Below are 22,753 nucleotides of genomic sequence, written 5' to 3'. Positions count from 1 at the left end.
CACAGCAGCTCTTCGACGGTTGTAGACTGGCAAACGACTGTGGGCATATTTTTTCAAGACCCGGATATCAGCAAAAATATCTTCCGTTTCCCAGCATCGCCCGCAATAAACGACACGCTCAGCACGTACCGTCCGATGTCAGGAACGGGCAGTCTAAATTCGGTGGAGATACGATGCGCCGTTCCAGAGATATTTGCATGTGAGCGGAAGCGAGTGCGATCGTGTCGTCGTGGGAGAAGTCAGAAAGACGACCACATTCTCACTTTCGACCCGAATGAATTTGGCGTGCACGAGCCAAATTCGGCTGAGATCGGACTCGCCGTTTTTGAGAAACGCTCTTACAGACGGACACGCAGACAGACACCTCTCCTTTATATATATAGACAAGCTCCAATGCCTCGGCTTCGCCCGGGGGACAACACATGCCAGGTGCTTCTCCTTTCCACTTCATAGCGCCGCAGTTGACACATACGTTTGTCACAGAGCCAATACAACACGAAAGTGGAGGAGAGACAGGTCGCATTTATAGGTAGAGATTATACCAGAAAGCATCTAAAAATGCGTTTGATGGTATCATAGGTGATGTTGGCCATGAATGATTGCAGTGAATAAAAACGTCGCGTATACACTTGCAATCGTATAGCACTCTCGGATATTGCGCTGTCCGAAATAAAGTCACGTGCAGTTAGACAAATCCATCAGAGCAGAACTGGAAGTCATATGCAGTACTCACCCGGATAATCTGTTCCCCATATCTAACGAAGTCACGACTCGTACCGACTCTCGTCATTTCAACAGTCCCACTGAACGTCGCCTCTTCAAAGACGTTGCTGGCGTTTCGGGGAACAGGTGCATTAAACATGGCAGCTCTTCGATGGTCGTAGAGTGGCAAACGACTGTGAGCGTATTTTTCAAGAGACGGATATCAGCAAAAATATCTTCCGTTTCCCAGCGTCGCCCGCAATAAACGACACGCTCGGAGCGTACCGTCTGACGTCGGGAACGGGCAGTCTAAATTCGGTGGAGATACGATGCACTGTTCCGGAGATATTCGCGCGTGAGCGGAAGCGAGTGTAATCGGCGGGAAATGGCGTTGTCGTGGGAGAAGTCAGGAAGACGACCACAGTCTCACTTTCGACCAGAATGAATTCGGCGTGCGCGAGCCAAATTCGGCCAAGGTCGGACTCACCATCTTTGAGAAACGCTCCAACAGACGGCCACACAGACATATACACAGACAGACACCTCTCCTTTATATATATATAGATATGGGTGTCACTCAAAATATATATATATATATATATATATATATATATATATATATATATCAGTGTTCTCCCCAGAATATCTGAAAGGCGTGGTGGTGTAGGCGTGACTAAATGGAATGCACTTGTGGGCGTGGTTTCCCAAACGTGGGCGTGGCCATCTGAGTGGCATTTGCTGCCTTTGTGGTGCAGTGATAGAGCAACATACGGTGCTTGTGTTTGGTCTAAAATGTTAGCTGTACAACACTTCTATGCGTGGGAAGAGTATAAGCCCTCTAGCGCCCCCTTTTCATCCGGGCTTCTTTCTAATCTGCATACATGTCGAAAACCTGCGCCTCCCAAGCCAATACAAATCACAAAACTGACGGTAATGGCTTCAGTTAGTAACTTAGCACTAGTAGACAAGTTTGCTAAGCAGTCGGTGACAATTTTCCATTCCGATATCGACGCTAAAGACGTGCGCAGCATGTTGGCATGTTCGCCGAGATCTACAAGTTTTTCGAAACTGCGAACGTGTCTACACTAACCTGAGCAATGCTTTCGCTAACTTTGGCTTTCGGTCGATGCCGTTCAAGCGCGTTTTGGCATCTGTAATCAGTGCATTGTCTTACAGATCCTGTGCAGGATAATGCCTCCAAGATTGGCTTCCGTAGGTGCCAAAAACGCTACTAGAAGAACGAGAAATTGGGCTATCACTTCAACAACACAATTTGGCACATTGATGTACTTTGTCTTGCGACTCCGTATTTTCTCAACGCACCAATAACAACTCCTTGGCACAAGCGTCTGCCGAGGGCGTGACTCACATATGAATTGGAACGTGGGCGAATGTGCCACCAAATGACGTCGGATCGGATTCGAAACAACGTCATAAGTATATTTTGGACATAGCGATCTCTATGACGTTGCTTTTGGACTTTCCACAACAACAACAGGTGTTTTATTCACATAAACAAGAACCCAAACCACCGGTCTCATTTCTTGCCTAAAAACACATAGATAGTAAGGCATGGCAGGCATAAGTCAAGGCATGGCGGCGTTAGCCAAGGGATGGCAGGATTGGGCGTGTCCTTGTAAAATTTAGCCAAGGCATGGCAGCCTGCCACGTCTTGAGATGCCTGGGGAGAACACTGTATATATATATATATATATATATATATATATATATATATATATATATATATATATATATATATATACTAGCCCACCATCCTGTTCTCCGTACGGGCAGATGAGATTGCGTGTTAGCAAATTAACTTATCGCTGTGCACACGTGCACACACACACACACACACACACACACACACACACACACACACAAACGTACAGACAGACACACAGACACAGACAGACACACAGACACAGACACAGACACAGACACAGACACAGACACACCGCCTTTGTAATACAGGCATTATGTGGTTTGACCTTAAACAAATTGCAATACAAACTCTCTCAACTGTTTCCTACATAGAAAAGTGTGCTCTATAACATACTAAAAGTCTTAGTGAATTCTTTGAGGGGAAGTGAGCGTATCATCTCTGGTAGCGTTCAAATCACGTGACCTCCAAAACTCTCTCTATGTCTAACTTACAGTTCTTCCGAAAGATATCGCATTGGATACTGTAGAAACACTATAGTGAAGAACAAATACCTCACTGGAGACTTGTTCAAGGCTTCTCCATCGGCGATTAGACTAGAATGTGATCGAAAACGCCGTCGTTTCCGGATTATCGTCGTGTTCTCATGTAGAAACCACTCTGGAAAGATTATGATTATCTCTCTGAAACAGTCTACCCTTTTGACTTCTCCGTTACTCACTCCTTCAGACCATGATCGACATCACGAGTAGTAGCCAGCGTCGAAGTTCCCGTATACCCGGGAATTTTAGATTTGTCAACGTGGCAATGGACATGTTAGAGGTGTCTGAAGATTGTATCATCTGCAAACAACCTTTAGAAGGGACATCACCAACTGCTACTCTGGGAGAAAAGGGAAGTGCAAGTATCAACAAGGCAAGTGATTCCAGGAATGACACTATCCACTCTCTAGCTGGGCAACAAGTACACCAAGAAAGCCGTCGAAAATACTGCAACCCTCAACAAATAGCCAGAATTGCTAAACTAGGCAAGCAAAAATATGGTACAGCTGTAGACACTGCAAGGCATCAACTTAGGTCAGCAGAAAAGCAGTTTAACTTCAGCACGGATTGTTTCTTCTGTGGCACACCAGCGAAGTTGGGTAGAAAGAGAAGAAGTTCTAATGTTTTCCCTGTGCAAACAGTCGAATTGAGGGACACAATTCTAGCAATGTGTCATGAAAGAGGTGATACCTGGGCAGATGCTGTACAAGCAAGACTTTGCATATTCATGATCTTCATGCTGCAGACGCAGTGTACCACGGAGGGTGTAGTGTAAATTTTCGTACGAAGAAACAGATATCAGCAATTTATCAGTAAGAAATGAGCAGCTCGAAAAGGGCAAAATTAGGTCGCGCAAAAGATAAAGAAAGAACAGATGCATTTCTGGAGGTTGCTAGTTTTCTTGAAGAAAATGATGACGAACAGATCACGATCCATGATCTAATTGGCCGTATGGAAGATAATCTGGTTGACTCAGAACATGGTGCATACAGCTACCCACACATGCAGCAGTTACTCCAGAAATATTTTGGAGATACTATCATTGAAACTGAGATCAATGGTAAGCCCAACGTCGTTACCTTTAGAAACAAGGCCAGAGCGGTGCTCCATGACTTCCACAATCAACAGAAAGCTGATCTTGACACAGAAATAATGAAGATAGTAGAAACTGCTGCTAAACTGATTAGGGACGACATCAATGCAGTGGAAACATCTCACAAAATCTATCCAACTTGTGATGAGTTAGGTTCTGATGAATGCATCAACTTCCTACCAGAAACCTTGAGAGTATTGCTTGAAGGACTGATTGTGGGAAAAGGAGTTCAGAAAAAAATTGCCTCCATTGGACAAGCAATAATGCAGGCTGCTCAACCACGAGTGTTACTGGCACCACTACAGGTTGGTCTAGGCGTGCAGCTATATCATCATTTTGCATTGCGATTCCTCATTGACTCGCTGCACCGTCATGGTTTTTGCTGCTCCTACCAGGAAGTCCAACAAGAGGACGAGGGATGACTGAACAGCAACGCTTGACATGGTTGTTGTCTAAGCCAGCTTGTGCTGACGTGAACTGTGCCATGCAAGAGCTGACTGGGGTTAGCTACAACACAGGAGAGCAAAACAAAGATATAACCAAGGCTAGACAAGCTCGTGACTGGAAAGATACCCACAAAATTCTCTTGTATCTTCGAGATATGAACCCCTTCACTTCCGATACCAGTCTAAGAAGCATCTTCACAGGAGTACATGCACACAGCACCGTCAATGTTGACAAAGCAAAAGATGTTGGAAATGCAATTCTGATTAGCATGGAGGGGAAGACTGCTGCAGAATATAATTTCAAGAAGAAAGACCAGGTCATCACTCTAGACATGAAGAATGAAGTCAAAGTTGATGGCATTGCAGTGCAGATTGACCCACAACTTCTTTTCCAGAGACTCACGATAATTGCTGCAAAGGCAACTGAAAATTTTGAAAATGTCTTCAGGTATGAGCTATGCAGTTATCCACCAGCCCTCTTTGACTCATCACTACTTCTACGGGAGCCACAGAAGCCAGTGCTGGCAAATGCCATCTGGAATCTATTGGCACCAGACATTTCTGAGATAACTGGAGAAGTCCAGTATGTGCTGGATGGCGGTGCACTCATTCACCGCATCCCATGGACGCGAGGGGCAACATACCAAGAGATATGCTCAGTGTACACAAGGTATGTCTCAAAAAAGTATGGAGAAGCAGTTGTCGTGTTTGATGGTTACAGTGGCAAATCCACGAAAGACACAACGCATGAAAGGCGAACAAAAGGGCATGCTGGAGTAACTGTAGCATTTACCAGCAATATGCAGCTTACAATGTCGAAGGCTTAAGTTTTTGGCCAACAAGACCAACAAGCAGCAGTTCATCAAAATGCTCGGAGATCAACTAGAGATGAACAACTGCAAAGTGCATCATGCTCCAGGGGATGCTGATTTGCTAATTGTACAAAAATCAGTGGAGTCTGCCACAATGTCGACCACTATCCTGGTTGATGATGACACAGACCTTCTTATCCTGTTGTGCTATCACTCAAGCTTGCACTCTCACAGAGTGTTTTTCCGACCAGAGCCAAAGAACAGCACAAAGAAACCGCGCGTGTGGAACATCCAGGTTGTCAAGGAACAGCCAGGCCCTGAAATATGCACTCACATGCTCTTTCTGCATGCTATCCTTGGATGTGATACAACCTCCCACCTGTATGGCATTGGAAAAGGAACTTCCCTTAAGAAGTTCAAATCAAGTACACACTTTCGAGAGCAAGCTAAGGTGTTCGATGCACAGTCAGCTTTCCCTGAAGATGTTGTTGTTGCAGGAGAGCAAGCATTGGTTTGTTTGTACAATGGAAAACCTGCAGAAAGACTTGATTCGCTGCGTTATACGCGTTTCTGCGAGAAGGTGGCTACTAAAACATCTCATATTCAACCACAGACTCTGCCATCTACTTCAGCATCAGCAAAGTACCACAGTCTCCATGTATACTTTCAGATACAACAATGGAAAGGTTCTGGTGTTGTACTTACGCCAGTAGAATGGGGGTGGAGAGAGAGTGAAGAAGGACTTAAGCCAGTCCAGACTGACTTGCCTCCAGCTCCTGATGAGCTCCTACGTATGATAAGGTGTAATTGTCAGACTGATTGCAGTACATTAAGGTGTACATGCAAGAAGCACAATGTGAAATGCTCCCCTGCCTGTGGCAACTGCAAAGGATCTGACCGTATAAACTCAGACTGGCTGACATATGAAGAAGGTGTTGATGTTGATGATCATAATGATGATGATGAAGAAGAAGACAATAACAATGATTGAATACATAATAATTATTGACTATAGTAACTATTACATCTCATAAATCTTCCATCTACTTATTATACTATAGCCTTTACAATTAAGTAGTTGAAAAAACACAGAAAGTTTAAACTAATTTACAATTCTACTAAAACATTGGTATATATACAATAAAAGATGGTGTAGAATCGGCAATGAGTATGTTAGCAGATGACCACTTTTTTGACACTTTCCCCTGCAGATATTCCTAAAGACTTTTAGTATGTTATAGAGGACACTTTTCTGTATACAAAACACTTGAAAAAGTTTGTATTGCAATTAGTTTAAGGTTGACTCAAAATTTGTCACAAAATGCTTGTACTATTGCATAGCCTGTGGAGATAGAGAACAGCTGATCATGAAAATGGAAGTGTCGTAACAAATTGGGAAAGGTGGGCGTACTCTAGGCGTAGAATGACAGTCAGGCTAGCAGCCAAACAGCATTCTCATGAAGAATTTCATTCAGAGTTATATATCCCATTCAACAATATCCCACTCAGAAAAGTTAGCAAGGATCCAGTATTCCAAAGTCTAGCTAGCAGCGAATCTCCCGTTCAGAATCATATATCCGGGCAAAATCAAGGAAGTCACGGGCAGTTACTTGCTCACCCGTATACGGCTTAAATTCGAATCTTGCTCTTCTCGTGTTTTTGGTAGAAATCGACACTTTCCGTGTGGCGCTCAGTGCTGGAACGTTTAGGTCGGATTCGGTGCAAATGCAATGAGAGTTTGGAGAGAAACGCGAGCTGTAAAAAACAGCTTCAGTCGGCAAGAAATCGCTGATTGCTAGAAGCGTTGCAAAGGACGGCAACGTGTAAAGTCCACATGGTATCGGTATGGGCGTGCGTTCAAATAAACCGTAAGGTGTAGTGTTCGCGTCGTCGCAAAGTTTCACGTGAGGGTCGACTCCTCAAGAAGGGACCCACAATCCACCAATGAGCGCAGACTGAGCCAGGGTAGGAGAGCAGACGAACAACAGTTCGATCTCCTCTCTCTGCCGCACCGTTTGAGAGTTTACTCTGAACACACACACACACACACACACACACACACACACACACACACACACACACACACACACACACACATGCACACGCACGCACATGCACACACACACACACACACACACACACACACACACACACAGTTTGACCTGTCACTAAGGCATTCATTAGAAAGAATCACACGTTCTTCCATTCAAAAAAATATGAAGAAGCACTTGAAGTGCAAACCCTCGGCCGGTATGCACCTTGAAGGTAAATTAGTCACGCTACGACAAAATCGTAAGACAGAATGGTATGATGTGGGTAATAAATAAGAAGCATTATTGAAATGGTCACAGGTCGAGCTTGAGGTAAGTCACGTGAGTGGCTGCTACCGTGTACAATGGGTAGCTACGCAGTCTGTCAGCCAACGTCCCATAGGACCTCGCTTCTATTTTTTACAACCTTCGCTCGTCGGTTCTTTGTGCAGGTGATTGTTTGTGCAGCTTTTAGGTTGTAACTATGGCCGGTTTTAGGCGTGGCATAGGTACCAGAGCCAAAACAAAATTAGATGTGGGAACGTTACAAATGCAGCTAGATTAGCTAGGCGTTGTTTCTAAATGCATGTTACAAATGTAGTTGTTTCCAAATGATGGAACAAGCCAAATGTTACAAGTCGGAGAGCCTCGACGCTAGGCCGGCTGGCAATCTTTGCCTTACGTGATGAAGTAACGGACGTGATCATTGTTCTGTTTGTTGGTGGGAAACCTAGGTTACAAATGGAGACCAAACAAGCAGCTCGCCACCGATTTTCCAGCTCACAAGAATGTACAAGTCTCGTTCTTTGTGCAGCTTCTCTAGGCGTCTTGTTGTTTGTGCGGCTTCTCTAGCTAGACGTCGCCTACTGTTGTAATGAGGTGACACCAGAGCCAAAACAAAACATCAATGTGGGAAAACATGCACGTGCACATGTAGATTAGCTAGGCATCTGTTCACTCTGACTTTAGATACCATAAAACAGAAATGAATAGAGACGCACTAGCGTACTTACAGGTCGGCCGAACCGCATTGTCTGACAAACAGACGCTGTCATGGACAATGCACGTTCTCCTTCGCAAATTCCCGTCAAACGCCAAATTTCTGTTGAAGACGACACTAGTGATCTTTGCAACAACACCACGGCCGCTCAGCCACGCACACCCAAAATTCAAGCTGGCAGACTGCAGAACCACTATGCAGAAACACTGTGGAACAAGCAAAATGTTACAAGTCAGGTACAGCTACACACCTCGCCCTGGTTGTTGTTGGGGAAACATACACGTACAAATGTATGTGCTAAACCCTTAAAGCAAAGGACTAAACACCATGTACAGGACAGATGCCCAATGGCCGAATTCTCATTACCAGCTACCAAACAAAGAGAGGTGGAGCCTCATGATGACATCACGTTCGTCTATTGGTCAGTAATGACACCACTTCTCGTCTATTGGTCGGAATAGCTTCATTTGCATCTCCGCTAACCAACTATATATATGGTTGACGGGTTGTACGGTCGTCAAACGACTACTATACCCCCCACCCGGAAATCCGGGCCTCGGGTAACAAGTCATGGCTTCAAGCCACTATGCCAATCAGAGATGATGGTTTGGGCCTTCGAGAAGCTTCAGTTTCATCAGCTTTTATTGGAAGCTGTAACACTTCTAGGAACCTTACACAAGGCTTTTCAACAACTCAATGACTCCTAGCCACCACAAAATCCGGAATTATCAGACTCAGTGATCCCATTGGTAGAAGAACGTGAAGCACACGTTCGATTCTTTAAGCAACTTGAGAAGTCTTTATCATGTAATCTTACTACAGCATCACAACGGGAAATTCAGTCGCACGTCAATAGACGTATAGTTTCTTCTATCAAAGAAAACGCGAGTCTTAGAAAAAGAGCAAGATTAAACACGGTTGCTCTCCTCATAGTGGTGATTGGTTGCGGGCTATACCCAACTCATGACTTGGCCTCAGCATGTCACCACACGAGTTTGTGCTTGCAACAAGAATATGACTTGGTATCTCTATTTTTCCAGCCTCTCCTAAGTCGTTAAAGTGCACCTGTGGAACCATCCATGACCCTCATGGGGATCATCTTCTAAGCTGTGATCACGGTCAACTCAGAATCAAATGTCATGATTCCTTATGTGATATCATTTATCACGCACTCTTGACAAACAACAAGAATGTTAAGAGAGAAAACACTGTTCTGGAAATATTGAAAGTCGTCCAGGAGATGTTTTCCACCAGACTTTTAGTAAAGGTTGAGCAATTTTTTTTATGCGACGGTAAGAAATAGTCTGTTTTTTTGTCATCCATGCATCCAGGAGCTGATGGATCAATGTGTACACAATCAATAGAGAAGACGCATCAACTCGTATCGTGCCCTCTAGTTGTACCTTATTACAACAAGTACATGGGGGTGTGGATAAATTTGACCATATGACAAAGGTCTATGGAGTGTTGAGGAAGTGCTATCGCTGGCCAAGGGTTTTTCTTGCTTTGTCATATTCAAACATCTAAATCCTGGTACGACTATGACCCATTTCAACTTTCACCTTGCTAGCACGAGGTAGCAGGTACAGTTGTATAATGAAAGCCGATTTGGGCCACAGCGTCCTCTTCCTACTCTTGACAATTACTGCTCCTGCCGCAGAACCCATGACTGCACCTGTTCCTCAGTCACAATCTACTGAGAGGCCACTGGAGGTGGATCAACTATTTGTGATGCCACAACACAAGACAAGAGTTGTGATGACAACACCACCACCACCACCACAAATAGTTATGGAGACACCACCACCACCACCACCGCCACGACCACCACCACCACCACCATCACCACCACCACCGCCACCACCGCCGCCACCACCGCTGCTGCTGCTGCCACTGCCACCGCCACCACCACCACCACCACCACCACCCCCACCACCACCACCACCACCACCACCACCACCACCACCACCACCAAATATTTATGGTGCCACGACCACCACAACAACAAATATGTGGTGAAATCACCATTACCACCAGAAATAATTGTGGTAAAATCACCACCACTACCACCAACAGTCGTGGTAGAACCAATGCCACCAGCAGTCATGATGGCACCACCACCACCACAAGCGGTCGCGATGCCAACATCAGTGGAGATGCGCCCACCACCAGCAGTACCACCACAGCTACCTGGTGCTCCACAGCCAACATCAGTGGACATGTGCCCACCACAGCTACCTGGTGCTCCACAGCCAACATCAGTGGACATGTGCCCACCACAGCTACCTGGTGCTTCACAGCGCATCGACTGCAACGCGAGGCATGCAGGCTGGCCCTTTGCTGCCGCAGGTCCAAGAACTGCTTCTACACCTACCATAACTCTAAAGCAGCACACGACGAGTTCTGGGAGACAAAGGCACAGACCAAGGCCACCTCTTGGTATATTGGTTAGGTCTGCTTTCTCTCTCTCCCAAATGGCACATCTACGGCGTATACTGGAGTCATTGTCTTGTATCTATTTCCAATATTTTGGTGGCATATGGGATGTAAATATTGGGTGTGTGTAATTGGGAAAAAAATTAAAAAACAAATTATAGTCTGTGTTCTGGGTGTATATATACTGTGTTCTTCTTGTATATACATGTTATGTACTGTGTTTTAGGTTTCCCTTTCCCTTCTCGTGGATCATATACCATTCCCTTCCTCCTGAACCGGTTACGTCGAAGCGGGAGTGTCTCGTTTGTAGCTTTCCCTTTCCCTTCTTCCTAAATCAGTTAGGTCGGGGCGGGAGTGTCTAGTTTGTAGGATTCCCTTTCCTGTGGGTGGCCCTGTGAGTGTGTCGGTCAAAATCCAGTCACACCTCGTGGTAACCGATGGTAACAGCATCTTCTTGTGCTGGCTAACGTGACTGGTACAGTTGCTGTAATTTCCACACTGCATATCGCAGAATATGACGATACAGTAGTACAATTGTGTGGAACTACAGCCTCTGTTGTTGCATAAATTGTGTACAGTAGCAACAATTGTGTAACAGTCATGTGGAAATGCAGCCTCTCTTGTTGCATGAATTGTGAAAGCTAGTAATGGTTGCGTTGTAAGTGTGTTGCTGAGTTAGTCAGAGATGGTCTTGGCAGCCCAAAACTGGCCAGGAGCTACTAAATGAAGTTAGGTGCTAATACATTATGTTGACTGTGACCGTTGTGCTATGCTGTTCAAGTACGTTGATGTGATGTGCGTGCACGTAAACTTGTCTGCGTTTGTGCTGTTTGCAACGACTTGAGCGGTTTCTTTTCACAAATTAGCTGTTACGGGAAACCAGGAACGTGTTTGAGGTGCTCGAACTTGGATGTTAATGGTTATTGTGCGATTTTGTTTGAATACAATGTGGGTGTGTATACAAAATCAGACACAGCAAGCAGGTATGTGACTAGACTGGGTCAGGTGTGCCGTTATTGGATACACATTTGTCAATGTTTACAGAAATGAGTTTCGTTTCTGTGAGTTCTTTCTATGAATTTCTACAGATTTTTTGTAGTTACTAATAGCCAGATTAGGAATTATGGCGGATCCAACATAATTACGGCGGGGAACACATAATGACATAAATGGATAACTGGGAATAATTGGAGGAATATCCCAGGGAAAGGTCAACTCGTGATGCACGTAGGGGCTACTGAGACGATAAGGGATATATACTACATGGACATGCTCAGTCAGTCCATCCATTACAACCAGGTATATGGCTAAACTTGCAATTCGAAAATATTGGGTGTAATCTGCAATTTGCTAGGATCAAAATCAAGACTAGTAGCCAAATTTTGGGAATCCCCCGAGGCCCCTCATAGCTACGCCACTGAGTTGTATCACAAACTAGGACGTATTAAACAGAAAATTTTGCCAAAATGCTTCGTAAAGAAATAAATAAATAAAATCAATTAGTAATGGATCTGGGGTCTAACGAAATATTGACAACCTTTCAGCCACATAACTTATTTTCAAGGCAGAAAGTTGACTTGGTGCTAAAGATCACTTGTATATAAATATATAAATAAAGACAGAAAAGCAGACATAGAAACAGACTGATAGGGTCGTTAAGCTTCAAACCTGATCCTTGTTTGTCTGTAGAGCAGGAAGAACCTCTGCCACCGTCCTCTCAACTAAAATTCCACCAACAGAACGAAAACATCTTCTAGAAGGATCTACTTCTTTCAGAGTACCAATGACCACTCTGAAACGGTCAATAATTCGACGACATACATCGTCGTCATGAAGAAAATGGTCACTTACTCGTGATCTTTCGTCTCTCCTTCTAGTTCACATATTTTGGCTATTATTGTCTGCTGCTCCTGTCTCAACTGCTGAAATTGTAATACAATTTGTTGATTAGACTCAGCGTTCTTCTTCAGCGCGGCTTTCGCCATTTTAGTCAAACAAACATACCAAAGATCCCGTATAATACTTTGATATCAATAGATTATATAATTTCGTAGGTTTCACCGTTTGACGTGTTGGTTTGAAGGGTCTGCGTCGTTTATTTAATATCTTCATGACTTTGTTAGAAGATTCCAACACAATCAGGTACGATATTAGATGAGAATGGGGTTGGGAACACGTCAAATTGTTCATAGTTAATTCCATGTACATGTTAGACAAAACCTACTTGCCATTTTATGACCATTTGCCAAATTTTGAAGATAGTTACTAGTATTACTTAGTAGAGTAGATTTGCTTTCACAAATATATGGAGACTGCTACTTTTTGTATCGCTGTACAGTTTGCGTAGATGTGGTTCTATATGCTATTGTGCAGGTAGAGCCACCGGAATGCAATGACTTGGTTTCATAGACCTTCTATGGATTATTTTCCCAATGTAAAAATTAGATGATAATTAATTAAAAGCTCGAGGGTTTTGTCTTCGGAGTTTTTCTCCTTTTTCAAGAACCTGACCTGCAGGAATCCAGGTGAGGACCAACCGGTTTTACAGTGATGTGTTTCCCCGGGTTACAAGTTTCCCCGCACATATATCCTTAGGTGTTTCCTGTGCAGTGCCCCCGCTAATATATAGTTGTTGTTTTACACACACACACACACACACACACACACACACACACACACACACACACACACACACACGCACACGCACACGCACATACACACGCACATACACACGCACTAGCGCGCAGCACACAAGTAATATTAAAGTAGTGATAAGTGCACTGTACTACATATACTAGGTAAACACATGCGCCTAGTGCTGTGTTTCTAATAAATTCTGGCATTGCTACTTGAATTTAGACTATTAGTTAAATAATGTTATTACAGGAAAAACAATTAAAATCCCTTCCAATTATCTGAATAACTTAAAAATTAGATTTTGAATGGTTGGAGCGCATGCTCTTGCCGTATCTTTGATGTAGACAGTCCAGTGATATATGTGTGCGGGGACACACAAAACACTAGGGATATATGTGAGGGGAAACTTGTAACCCGGGGAAACACATATCACTGTAACACCAGAGTCCTGACCATGGAAGATCAGCAAGTAGCTGAAAGTTCTTTTTGTAGAGTAGTGTCTATCACAGGGTACTACCATACCCTGTATGTAGGGATTGACAAGGTTGTGTGGGTGTGGTCAGATTTTAGACCTTTGGAAATCACCTTAAAACGCGGCTAAATATCTTGGAAACGACGGATAGAAAACCTTACAAGTTCAACTACGCTTGACTACTTCTGAATTGATCTCAGCTTGTCTTCAGAAGGAGAAAAACGCTCGTCAATTTCGGAGTTTTCGCTGGATTTTGTCTTCTTCTTCTTCTTTTTCTTTTTTATCACGCATAACTCCTTGACTACGGCGTATCTAAAGCTAAAACTTTGGGAAACGACGTAGAATAAGCCGACCTGTATTCTTTTGATGATAGAAAAAAGAAACATCTAAGAAAAAGATTTGTGGGATGGATTTGAACCTGCTACCCTACTTACGTTCAACAGCAATTGTTGTAATCAATTGTTAACAAACAATAACCAGGCTGCCAATCACAAGCCCCTGCTACATTACAGGAAGCAGTTTACGTACATGTGTACGAACAAGGCGACAAGAATTCTTGACATGTTTCATGGTTGAAAAACCTGAAAGCCTACAGTTAGGCAAAGAATCGCGCTCTTGAATCGCACGAGCAAACCCAAAAGGGCGTTTAATTAATTAGAAGTGACGTGAACGTCATCGCAATCGCAGACGCGATATACCTCTTCTTGCCGTAGTTAGAACACCAACGTCTTCAAGCATTTGAATTATGGCAAAGCAAATTAATTCGGCTCGCTTCCATCACGAAATGTCGACTTTGCAGCACTCTGAATGTGACGTTTGTTACGAGTGTAGAGGTGTGGCCTACAATAAAAATTTTGCAGTTGTCTAGTGCAACCGGATTATATTTAAGACCGAACTCCCGCAAATCGAAGACCTCGTACTGTGTACAAGCTGGTCATGTGTAGAAGTTTAGCTTTTGTTCAAGACGCTTGGCACGCGCGTACACACACGCTTGGTCACTTGCACGTGCGCAAATGTCGGTGTGTGCGTGTAGCATTCAATGACACCTGGCCAACAATGATGACGAAGAAAAAGCTGACGCTGCTGAAACTGGCATCTCGATTCTCATAGTAGTGACATGTCTATCTAACTTAACGAATCTTGTGTTTTCAATTACGTGGTCTAGATAACAAACTTATCAACATTCTGTAACGTGATGCATGACTATCAATGGAAATGTGGGCTTGTTTGTTGCCCACACCAAGAACTTTAGTTGTTTAAACGCTAGTACTCCTAACCCACTGCACACAAACTTTAAAATTATGCAAGAATGCATCTAGAAATTGCTGTAGACAACCAGGAGATCTAACAGCTAATCATCTGCATACATTCCTTCTCCAATCTCAACCTTCTGCATGAGATCGAAATATTTTGCAGCACACACACACACACACACACACACACACACACACACACACACACACACACACACACACACACACACACACACACACACAACTACATGCACGTATACTCTTAGCTCTGAAGCGAGTAGAACACAGTTTCATACTTACTAGTGGTATTATTGCAACTAAATATAAGGTCTGATTTAAATCACTTATACACAACTCCATAGCTCTTAGAATATTTTGCAAGTACACTGTAAACATAAGATCCACATGCTCAAGATATGAGATTATACATGTAGACCAAGTATGATTTAGGAAATGTGTATTTTTGTTAGGCTATAAAATCTTTGTTTAATTAATGGAGTAGGCTGTGCTTTTGCACTCTTAAAAACTCACCAAACTAGACTTTTAAAAAACATTTTCTCTGAAAAAAGAAAGATGAATGGATTGTATAAAAAGTAATAGAAACAAGATCTATAGATAATATGAACCAAAGCCAGACATCATTAGTGATCCTTCCAACCACATTCCCTACATTTTACTTTTAGTGGGTTGGAAGGATTTACTAATGATGTCTGGCTTTGGTTCATATTATCTATAGATCTTGTTTCTATTACTTTTTATACAATTCCTACATCTATTTCTTTTTTCAGAGAAAAAGGTTTTTAAAATTCTGGTAAGTATAGTGGTTGCTTTGTTTGTTTGATGATGAGGATGACAATATGATTATGCACGATACAAGTTTATTACAGAGAGTGTCAAAAGATCATGACCAACTAAAGATGCTGTGATACTTTCTAGTATGACAGAAAAGAGAATTTGACTATACGAAAGACTTGTTATATGGTTTGTTGTAGTTCAAATGTTGATGCAAAAGAGTAGTACAGGAGAATTTATAACTTCTTGCCATAGCAGTGCACGTCATATTTGTTGCTGCGGCTGCCATTGAAATCAGGCAATGGCATGCTTCGGTAAGATGGTTTCGGATTCCCAAAAATCAGCTTGTTATATGCTACTGCATGTGTTTGCCACTTCCACTTGTGATTGTTCAGAGACAGATGAGATGTTTCTGATTTCTCAGGTGGCAACAAAATATGCTCAGTTGCTATAGACTTTTGGCCAAGCTTGTCCTATGTTGCCAAACAGTGCAGTAGTTGAGATGGTTGTAAAATAGAGGCTTCTCAGTTGCATTAAGTGTGATGGAAAAGCCCTAAACAGAGCAGAAAGAGGTAGCTATCATGTTTACAATGAAGAGGTACTGTTGTAATTATGTCTTGATACTAATGAGCAGGGTAGCAGCAAGTCACTGTGTTACTTCATCTATTTGGGATATTCAAAGTCAGTTGGAAACATATGAACAGCTCAAGAGATGTTATGAGTACTGTAGCACTTTGCCACGCTGTAGACAGGAAGGGCCTTTTATTTGGCTAGGACCTGCATGACATGGATGACCTTTGTGTCATGTGTCATAGCGACACCCTAGGTGGTCATTGATTAGCTTGAGTACCATTCACTAGGGTTACAGAAGTAGTGTAGACCATGAAGGGCCAAATCGACAACCAGTTGGAATGCAGCACATGAGCTCATTGTTATGGCTGTTATTAGTGTGCCAGTCCATGTACTCGAGAGGTCGCTCTGTTTGACTGTGGTTGATGTGACCATGCATTAACTATTAGAAGAACAGCAACAATTGCTGCTGATTTTGACCAAGTATTGTTATTCTCTGCATGCAAGCAGTCTTGAGTTGCCACTTGTGTTAATTCAATCTGTGTTTCATAACATCTTTTGTCATTCTCTAATGATTTTTCTGGGCAAAGAGGATGAGTTGATGGTGGCTGGATAGTTTTGATTTCATGTGCATGAGCACTGGCAACCAGAACTATACCAGGGCCAGGGCCAACCCAGGGTTCAAAAGTGATCTGGGCCCACAGGACCAGGGCTCAGATCTGGCTGAACTTTTGTCATGTAAACATCAGTCGCAAAGTGCTGTGTAAATGGGGCTTAAGCTGCATGACCACCTAATAAGGTATACCCCCTTCTTTTCTTTATCTGGACTCAGGCCATTTTACCAAAGGTACAGTCAATGACTGCAAGCATGGTATGGAAGCATTAGTGTAGGGCAGTCTTAGGCTCACTCACCTCAGTCTCAATTAGTCAGCGAGTTTATTGGAGTACATTGCAAAAGATAGTGTAATGATTTATGAGCACTAAGTTCTTGCGTCAACTGGTTTATTGAAAAAGGTATTAATAATGTGCAACATATTCTAAACTTGTTGGTGGTAGGCGAGTAACACTTTGTGACAGAGTCTTCTGACCTGTGTGTGTGTGTGTGTGTGTGTGTGTGTGTGTGTGTGTGTGTGTGTGTGTGTGTGTGTGTGTGTGTGTGTGTGTGTGTGTGTGTGTGTGTGTGTGTGTGTGTGTGTGTGTGTGTGTGTGTGTGTGTGTGTGTGTGTGTGTGTGTGTGTGTGTGTGTGTGTGTGTGTGTGTGTGTGTGTGTGTGTGTGTGTGTGTGTGTGTGTGTGTGTGTGTGTGTGTGTGTGTGTGTGTGTGTGTGTGTGTGTGTGTGTGTGTGTGTGTGTGTGTGTGTGTGTGTGTGTGTGTGTGTGTGTGTGTGTGTGTGTGTGTGTGTGTGTGTGTGTGTGTGTGTGTGTGTGTGTGTGTGTGTGTGTGTGTGTGTGTGTGTGTGTGTGTGTGTGTGTGTGTGTGTGTGTGTGTGTGTGTGTGTGTGTGTGTGTGTGTGTGTGTGTGTGTGTGTGTGTGTGTGTGTGTGTGTGTGTGTGTGTGTGTGTGTGTGTGTGTGTGTGTGTGTGTGTGTGTGTGTGTGTGTGTGTGTGTGTGTGTGTGTGTGTGTGTGTGTGTGTGTGTGTGTGTGTGTGTGTGTGTGTGTGTGTGTGTGTGTGTGTGTGTGTGTGTGTGTGTGTGTGTGTGTGTGTGTGTGTGTGTGTGTGTGTGTGTGTGTGTGTGTGTGTGTGTGTGTGTGTGTGTGTGTGTGTGTGTGTGTGTGTGTGTGTGTGTGTGTGTGTGTGTGTGTGTGTGTGTGTGTGTGTGTGTGTGTGTGTGTGTGTGTGTGTGTGTGTGTGTGTGTGTGTGTGTGTGTGTGTGTGTGTGTGTGTGTGTGTGTGTGTGTGTGTGTGTGTGTGTGTGTGTGTGTGTGTGTGTGTGTGTGTGTGTGTGTGTGTGTGTGTGTGTGTGTGTGTGTGTGTGTGTGTGTGTGTGTGTGTGTGTGTGTGTGTGTGTGTGTGTGTGTGTGTGTGTGTGTGTGTGTGTGTGTGTGTGTGTGTGTGTGTGTGTGTGTGTGTGTGTGTGTGTGTGTGTGTGTGTGTGTGTGTGTGTGTGTGTGTGTGTGTGTGTGTGTGTGTGTGTGTGTGTGTGTGTGTGTGTGTGTGTGTGTGTGTGTGTGTGTGTGTGTGTGTGTGTGTGTGTGTGTGTGTGTGTGTGTGTGTGTGTGTGTGTGTGTGTGTGTGTGTGTGTGTGTGTGTGTGTGTGTGTGTGTGTGTGTGTGTGTGTGTGTGTGTGTGTGTGTGTGTGTGTGTGTGTGTGTGTGTGTGTGTGTGTGTGTGTGTGTGTGTGTGTGTGTGTGTGTGTGTGTGTGTGTGTGTGTGTGTGTGTGTGTGTGTGTGTGTGTGTGTGTGTGTGTGTGTGTGTGTGTGTGTGTGTGTGTGTGTGTGTGTGTGTGTGTGTGTGTGTGTGTGTGTGTGTGTGTGTGTGTGTGTGTGTGTGTGTGTGTGTGTGTGTGTGTGTGTGTGTGTGTGTGTGTGTGTGTGTGTGTGTGTGTGTGTGTGTGTGTGTGTGTGTGTGTGTGTGTGTGTGTGTGTGTGTGTGTGTGTGTGTGTGTGTGTGTGTGTGTGTGTGTGTGTGTGTGTGTGTGTGTGTGTGTGTGTGTGTGTGTGTGTGTGTGTGTGTGTGTGTGTGTGTGTGTGTGTGTGTGTGTGTGTGTGTGTGTGTGTGTGTGTGTGTGTGTGTGTGTGTGTGTGTGTGTGTGTGTGTGTGTGTGTGTGTGTGTGTGTGTGTGTGTGTGTCTGTGTGTCTGTGTGTGTGTCTGTGTGTGTGTTGCTAAGACTAAGTTCATGAATTGTGGTGTGGGTATTTCTGATATGGATAAACGGCCTCTTTTTGTGGAGGGACAAGAGATTGAACACGTTACATCGTTCGTCTATCTCGGTTGCCTGATGACTCCAGACGGTAGGGTTAGTGCTGAAATTGACCATCGCCTTGCCACTGCTTCACGTTCTTTTGGCTCTCTTCGTTGTATTTTCAACAATACTAACTTGTCTCTTCAATCCAAACGAATGGTGTACACGGCTTGTGTAATATTTTTGCTCTTGTATGGAGCTGAATGCTGGCTGATTCTCCGACGCGATGAGACTAGGATAGATAACTTCCACCACCAGTGTCGCCGGACAATTCTAAGTGTGACTAGATGGGACCAGGAGCTTCAACATATTACCAATACTGATCTTCGACAAAGATGGGGCGATATAAGTCTGATGTCTGACGTCCTTTGTCGCCGCCGCCTTTAGTGGTTAGGACATGTTGCTTGAATGCCTGCAATCAGATTACCAAAGAAACTATTATTTGGGTGGCTGTCACATGCTAGGCCAGCTCACGGGCCCACCTCAGATGGAAAGACAGGATCCAAGCTGACTTGAAGTTGTTCAAACTAGAGAATTGGTATCACCCGGCTCAGCAACGCCCAGAATGGCGAGCTTCATGTCAGGCTGAAGTTACATGTACCTCTACTGAATGATCATTTTCATGTGCTGTGTGTTGCTGCTTCTTTCGGAGTCATTCAGATACGAAACGGCACAAGTGTATTGTGGAACGCCAACTGTCTCTGTGTGAACAACCAGGCGCAGTGCAATGTGCCAAGTGTCATTGGTGGCTGAGAAGTAGGGGTGGCCTGGCAGTACATAAATGTTTAAATGTGTCTTCTTCCTCTTTGACTATGTCATCATTCGACTCTGTGATCGAATCGGTCATCATCACTTACCTCCACTGATTGTTCCTCAATTTGGATACCGGAGCCTGATAGGACATGCTGTTGCTGCCATTGTAGCCAATGTGGACGGTGCTTCAAATCCGAGCCAGGATTCCATGGCGTAACTGTCATTGTCGCAAATGCTGTTCAGAAAAAGTCAGCAGTCAACTTCTCCTGTCTTGTACATGTGGAAGATGTTTCCGGTGGCTCAAGGACATACAGAGACATAAGTGCAGACAGTAACTACCTCGTCTTTTGGCTTCCCCTTATATGGGGTGGCATGGCCAGACAATGGGCAGCTGTACTCAAGTCAAGTGTGTGTGTGTGTGTGTGTGTGTGTGTGTGTGTGTGTGTGTGTGTGTGTGTGTGTGTGTGTGTGTGTGTGTGTGCTGTGCTGTGCTGTGCTGTGCTGTGCTGTGCTGTGGTGCTGTGGTGCTGTGGTGCTGTGGTGCTGTGGTGCTGTGGTGCTGTAGCTCAATTGGTTAGAGAGTGCATTTGGAGAATGGAAACATCCGGGTTGCAAGTTCAAGTCACAGTCATGGCGAGCTATGGCATAATTTCCTTGAGCAAGAAACTTACACACAATTGCTTCTCTCGACTCAGGAGTATAAATGAGTGCCTGGTCTTTGACTGGGGTGGACAAGACCGCTGGCTTTGCAGTAACATCCTGCAGCAGACGGGTACGTTTGAGCCTTAGTGTCCAGTCCCAGAACTGCGCCATACTGGATGACTCTGGCCAAGCTCCAGGTGGATTGTCAGCGTTGGCCCTTAAGCCTCCATGTAGCGCATGGAGGCCCTGTCTCTCGAGGCAGGGCAATCTATCTCCGTAACTGACTCTATGGTCGACATCGAACGACGTGGAGGGCTTAACATTTATCCATTTGTGTGTGTGTGTGTGTGTGTGTGTGTGTGTGTGTGTGTGTGTGTGTGTGTGTGTGTGTGTGCATGCTCTCGCGTTCAAACTCATGACTTGCAAGTTGTTCACCTTTGATTAAGAGATTTGTCCATGTTGTATAATGTGTATACCAATGGTGACTGGATTACAGTTGTATCAACTTATGGTGCTCAGGAATTACTAACCTTAGCAACAATACAACACTAATGAGCATGAAGAAAGGTGGTGTTTACTATCATAGTGAGCCTAGCAATATTTAGGTGCATGCGAGTTTTTTTATGTATGTAGTTGTTTGCATGTGTTCATTGGTCGATCTGTTTATGTGGCAAGGGACAAGGGTACACATCGTAGTACCAATAGTCATGTACTACACAGAAAAGTTTTGCATAATTTAGTGCTCATTTAGTTGCAAGATATGGAATTGATTGATTTATTAATTGTACGGTCATCATTGTAATCGTAATCACGATCTGATAAAATGAAAGACACAATGGTCATCACATCTGTTTGTTGATAGGACTGACTTATTCCATGTGGCGACACCAACAAGGGCTTATTACTATCCTTCTAGACAACAAGAGTTAACTGATGAAGAGAGGCAGGTAGGTATTTAATTTGGGATAAAATCTCTGTTCATTGCTCTGATACACACAAAATGTTGGCTTGTACTTTAACTCTTAAATTTGTAATTGTATGGTTTCTGTCGCTGATAATATTTAGTTTATGTGGGTATAGATACTTAGTGATCACAGTACATCCTACTTATAAGTGACACGGACTTCAACCACTTGGCAGTAATGTTACTGCTATTGCAAGAATTTTATTTGTTCTTGATTTTTTGGAAAATATGCTATAATAGCTGAAATGAATTGTTTACCTAATTCAGATTTCAGTGTACAGTGGTCGTTAAAGTTTATGAACTTAGGGTTAGTAAAATGTACAAAATGCCAGGTTTTGGAGCTCAGAAAGAAACTTTTAGGCTTCCATGTAGCTCAAAGGATTTCCAAACTTCTAGAAATAATATGAAAGGTTCAATTTGTTGTTCTAGTTGAGAAACATCAAGTTTCAGTGATCAGCCTTGTTTGCAGAAACACGGGAACTTTTTGTTTCAGCTATGAGCTCGAAGAAACAGGACATTATAAAAGTTACGTGTCTAAGTGAGTAGCATACTCAAAATGGCTGGAATGACTTTCGGTTTGTGACTATTTGGACGTGTTAGTATGTCTGTCATGCTTAGGAATATGCTGCACCCTTAGTTCAGTCTAATCACAGAGCAGTAATTGTGGTTGATCATACATGGCAACCAGAGACAATGGACGAACCACCAATCAGATACACTAAAACGTTTATGAGAGTTTTTTACCAGAACAGTGTAACTCATGTTTGCAATCGCCAGGTTTTGTCAGAAATAAACAACAGAACTTACCTGTCCGCAACTGCTAATGCAAAATGTCAATCACTTTTGTGGCTTACGACATTTATTTGGGAACCTAACATTGTGCAGCCAAGAGCGATAGTTGTGTCCGTATGTGATAACTCTTGTTACTGTTCTTTGACGATTAAGGACTATTTATAGACTTTGCAGTCATATGAATGATAGACGCTTTGCATAATTTTCGACAAATTTTACAAGTAGTGCACTTAGGGGTTGTTCAAATT

The 22,753-nt window shown here is 43.7% G+C and overlaps 4 protein-coding genes and 1 pseudogene across 4 annotated transcripts; 4 read left to right on the top strand and 1 right to left on the bottom strand.

The window, feature by feature from the left end:
- The first annotated feature begins 4,418 nt into the window (after positions 1-4,418).
- On the top strand, positions 4,419-5,273 carry LOC134176996 (uncharacterized). Its single transcript, XM_062643695.1, has one exon. It carries the CDS (start codon positions 4,419-4,421, stop codon positions 5,271-5,273), a length of 855 nt encoding a protein of 284 aa, XP_062499679.1.
- A 40-nt stretch (positions 5,274-5,313) lies between these two features.
- On the top strand, positions 5,314-7,105 carry LOC134176995 (uncharacterized). The gene has a single exon (XM_062643694.1). The coding sequence runs from the start codon at positions 5,314-5,316 to the stop codon at positions 6,247-6,249; it is 936 nt and encodes a 311-aa protein (XP_062499678.1). The 3' UTR covers positions 6,250-7,105.
- A 3,273-nt stretch (positions 7,106-10,378) lies between these two features.
- Positions 10,379-11,802, top strand: LOC134176994 (uncharacterized). Its single transcript, XM_062643693.1, has 4 exons — positions 10,379-10,727; positions 10,951-11,002; positions 11,591-11,707; positions 11,769-11,802. The coding sequence occupies exons 1-4, from the start codon at positions 10,379-10,381 to the stop codon at positions 11,800-11,802; spliced, it is 552 nt and encodes a 183-aa protein (XP_062499677.1).
- A 560-nt stretch (positions 11,803-12,362) lies between these two features.
- LOC134177437 (prefoldin subunit 2-like) lies at positions 12,363-12,733 on the bottom strand. The gene is made up of 2 exons (XM_062644215.1): positions 12,576-12,733; positions 12,363-12,516 (listed from the first exon to the last, which is right to left on the bottom strand). The coding sequence occupies exons 1-2, from the start codon at positions 12,707-12,709 to the stop codon at positions 12,387-12,389; spliced, it is 264 nt and encodes an 87-aa protein (XP_062500199.1). The 5' UTR covers positions 12,710-12,733; the 3' UTR covers positions 12,363-12,386.
- Positions 12,734-19,241: 6,508 nt separating this feature from the next.
- On the top strand, positions 19,242-19,968 carry LOC134176672 (uncharacterized; annotated as a pseudogene).
- The last annotated feature ends 2,785 nt before the right edge of the window (positions 19,969-22,753 follow it).

This window comes from Corticium candelabrum, chromosome 3 (genome assembly GCF_963422355.1).
Source record: "Corticium candelabrum chromosome 3, ooCorCand1.1, whole genome shotgun sequence".
Lineage (NCBI taxonomy): Eukaryota > Metazoa > Porifera > Homoscleromorpha > Homosclerophorida > Plakinidae > Corticium > Corticium candelabrum.
The sequence above is the reverse complement of the archived record's forward strand: the minus strand, read 5'-3'. Positions and strand labels throughout refer to the sequence as shown.

What these genes read in the sequence shown, in the direction of transcription:
- LOC134176996 (XM_062643695.1), top strand. Translation starts at nt 4,419, where the DNA reads ATGACTGAACAGCAACGCTTGACATGGTTGTTGTCTAAGCCAGCTTGT.
- LOC134176995 (XM_062643694.1), top strand. Translation starts at nt 5,314, where the DNA reads ATGCTCGGAGATCAACTAGAGATGAACAACTGCAAAGTGCATCATGCT.
- LOC134176994 (XM_062643693.1), top strand. Translation starts at nt 10,379, where the DNA reads ATGCCACCAGCAGTCATGATGGCACCACCACCACCACAAGCGGTCGCG. An exon ending in ATTCCCTTCCTCCTGAACCG is followed by an intron (nt 11,003 to 11,590) that starts GTTACGTCGAAG and finishes TTCACAAATTAG; the next exon opens with CTGTTACGGGAAACCAGGAA. An exon ending in AAATCAGACACAGCAAGCAG is followed by an intron (nt 11,708 to 11,768) that starts GTATGTGACTAG and finishes CAATGTTTACAG; the next exon opens with AAATGAGTTTCGTTTCTGTG.
- LOC134177437 (XM_062644215.1), bottom strand. Translation starts at nt 12,709, where the DNA reads ATGGCGAAAGCCGCGCTGAAGAAGAACGCTGAGTCTAATCAACAAATT. An exon ending in GGAGAGACGAAAGATCACGA is followed by an intron (nt 12,517 to 12,575) that starts GTAAGTGACCAT and finishes TGACCGTTTCAG; the next exon opens with AGTGGTCATTGGTACTCTGA.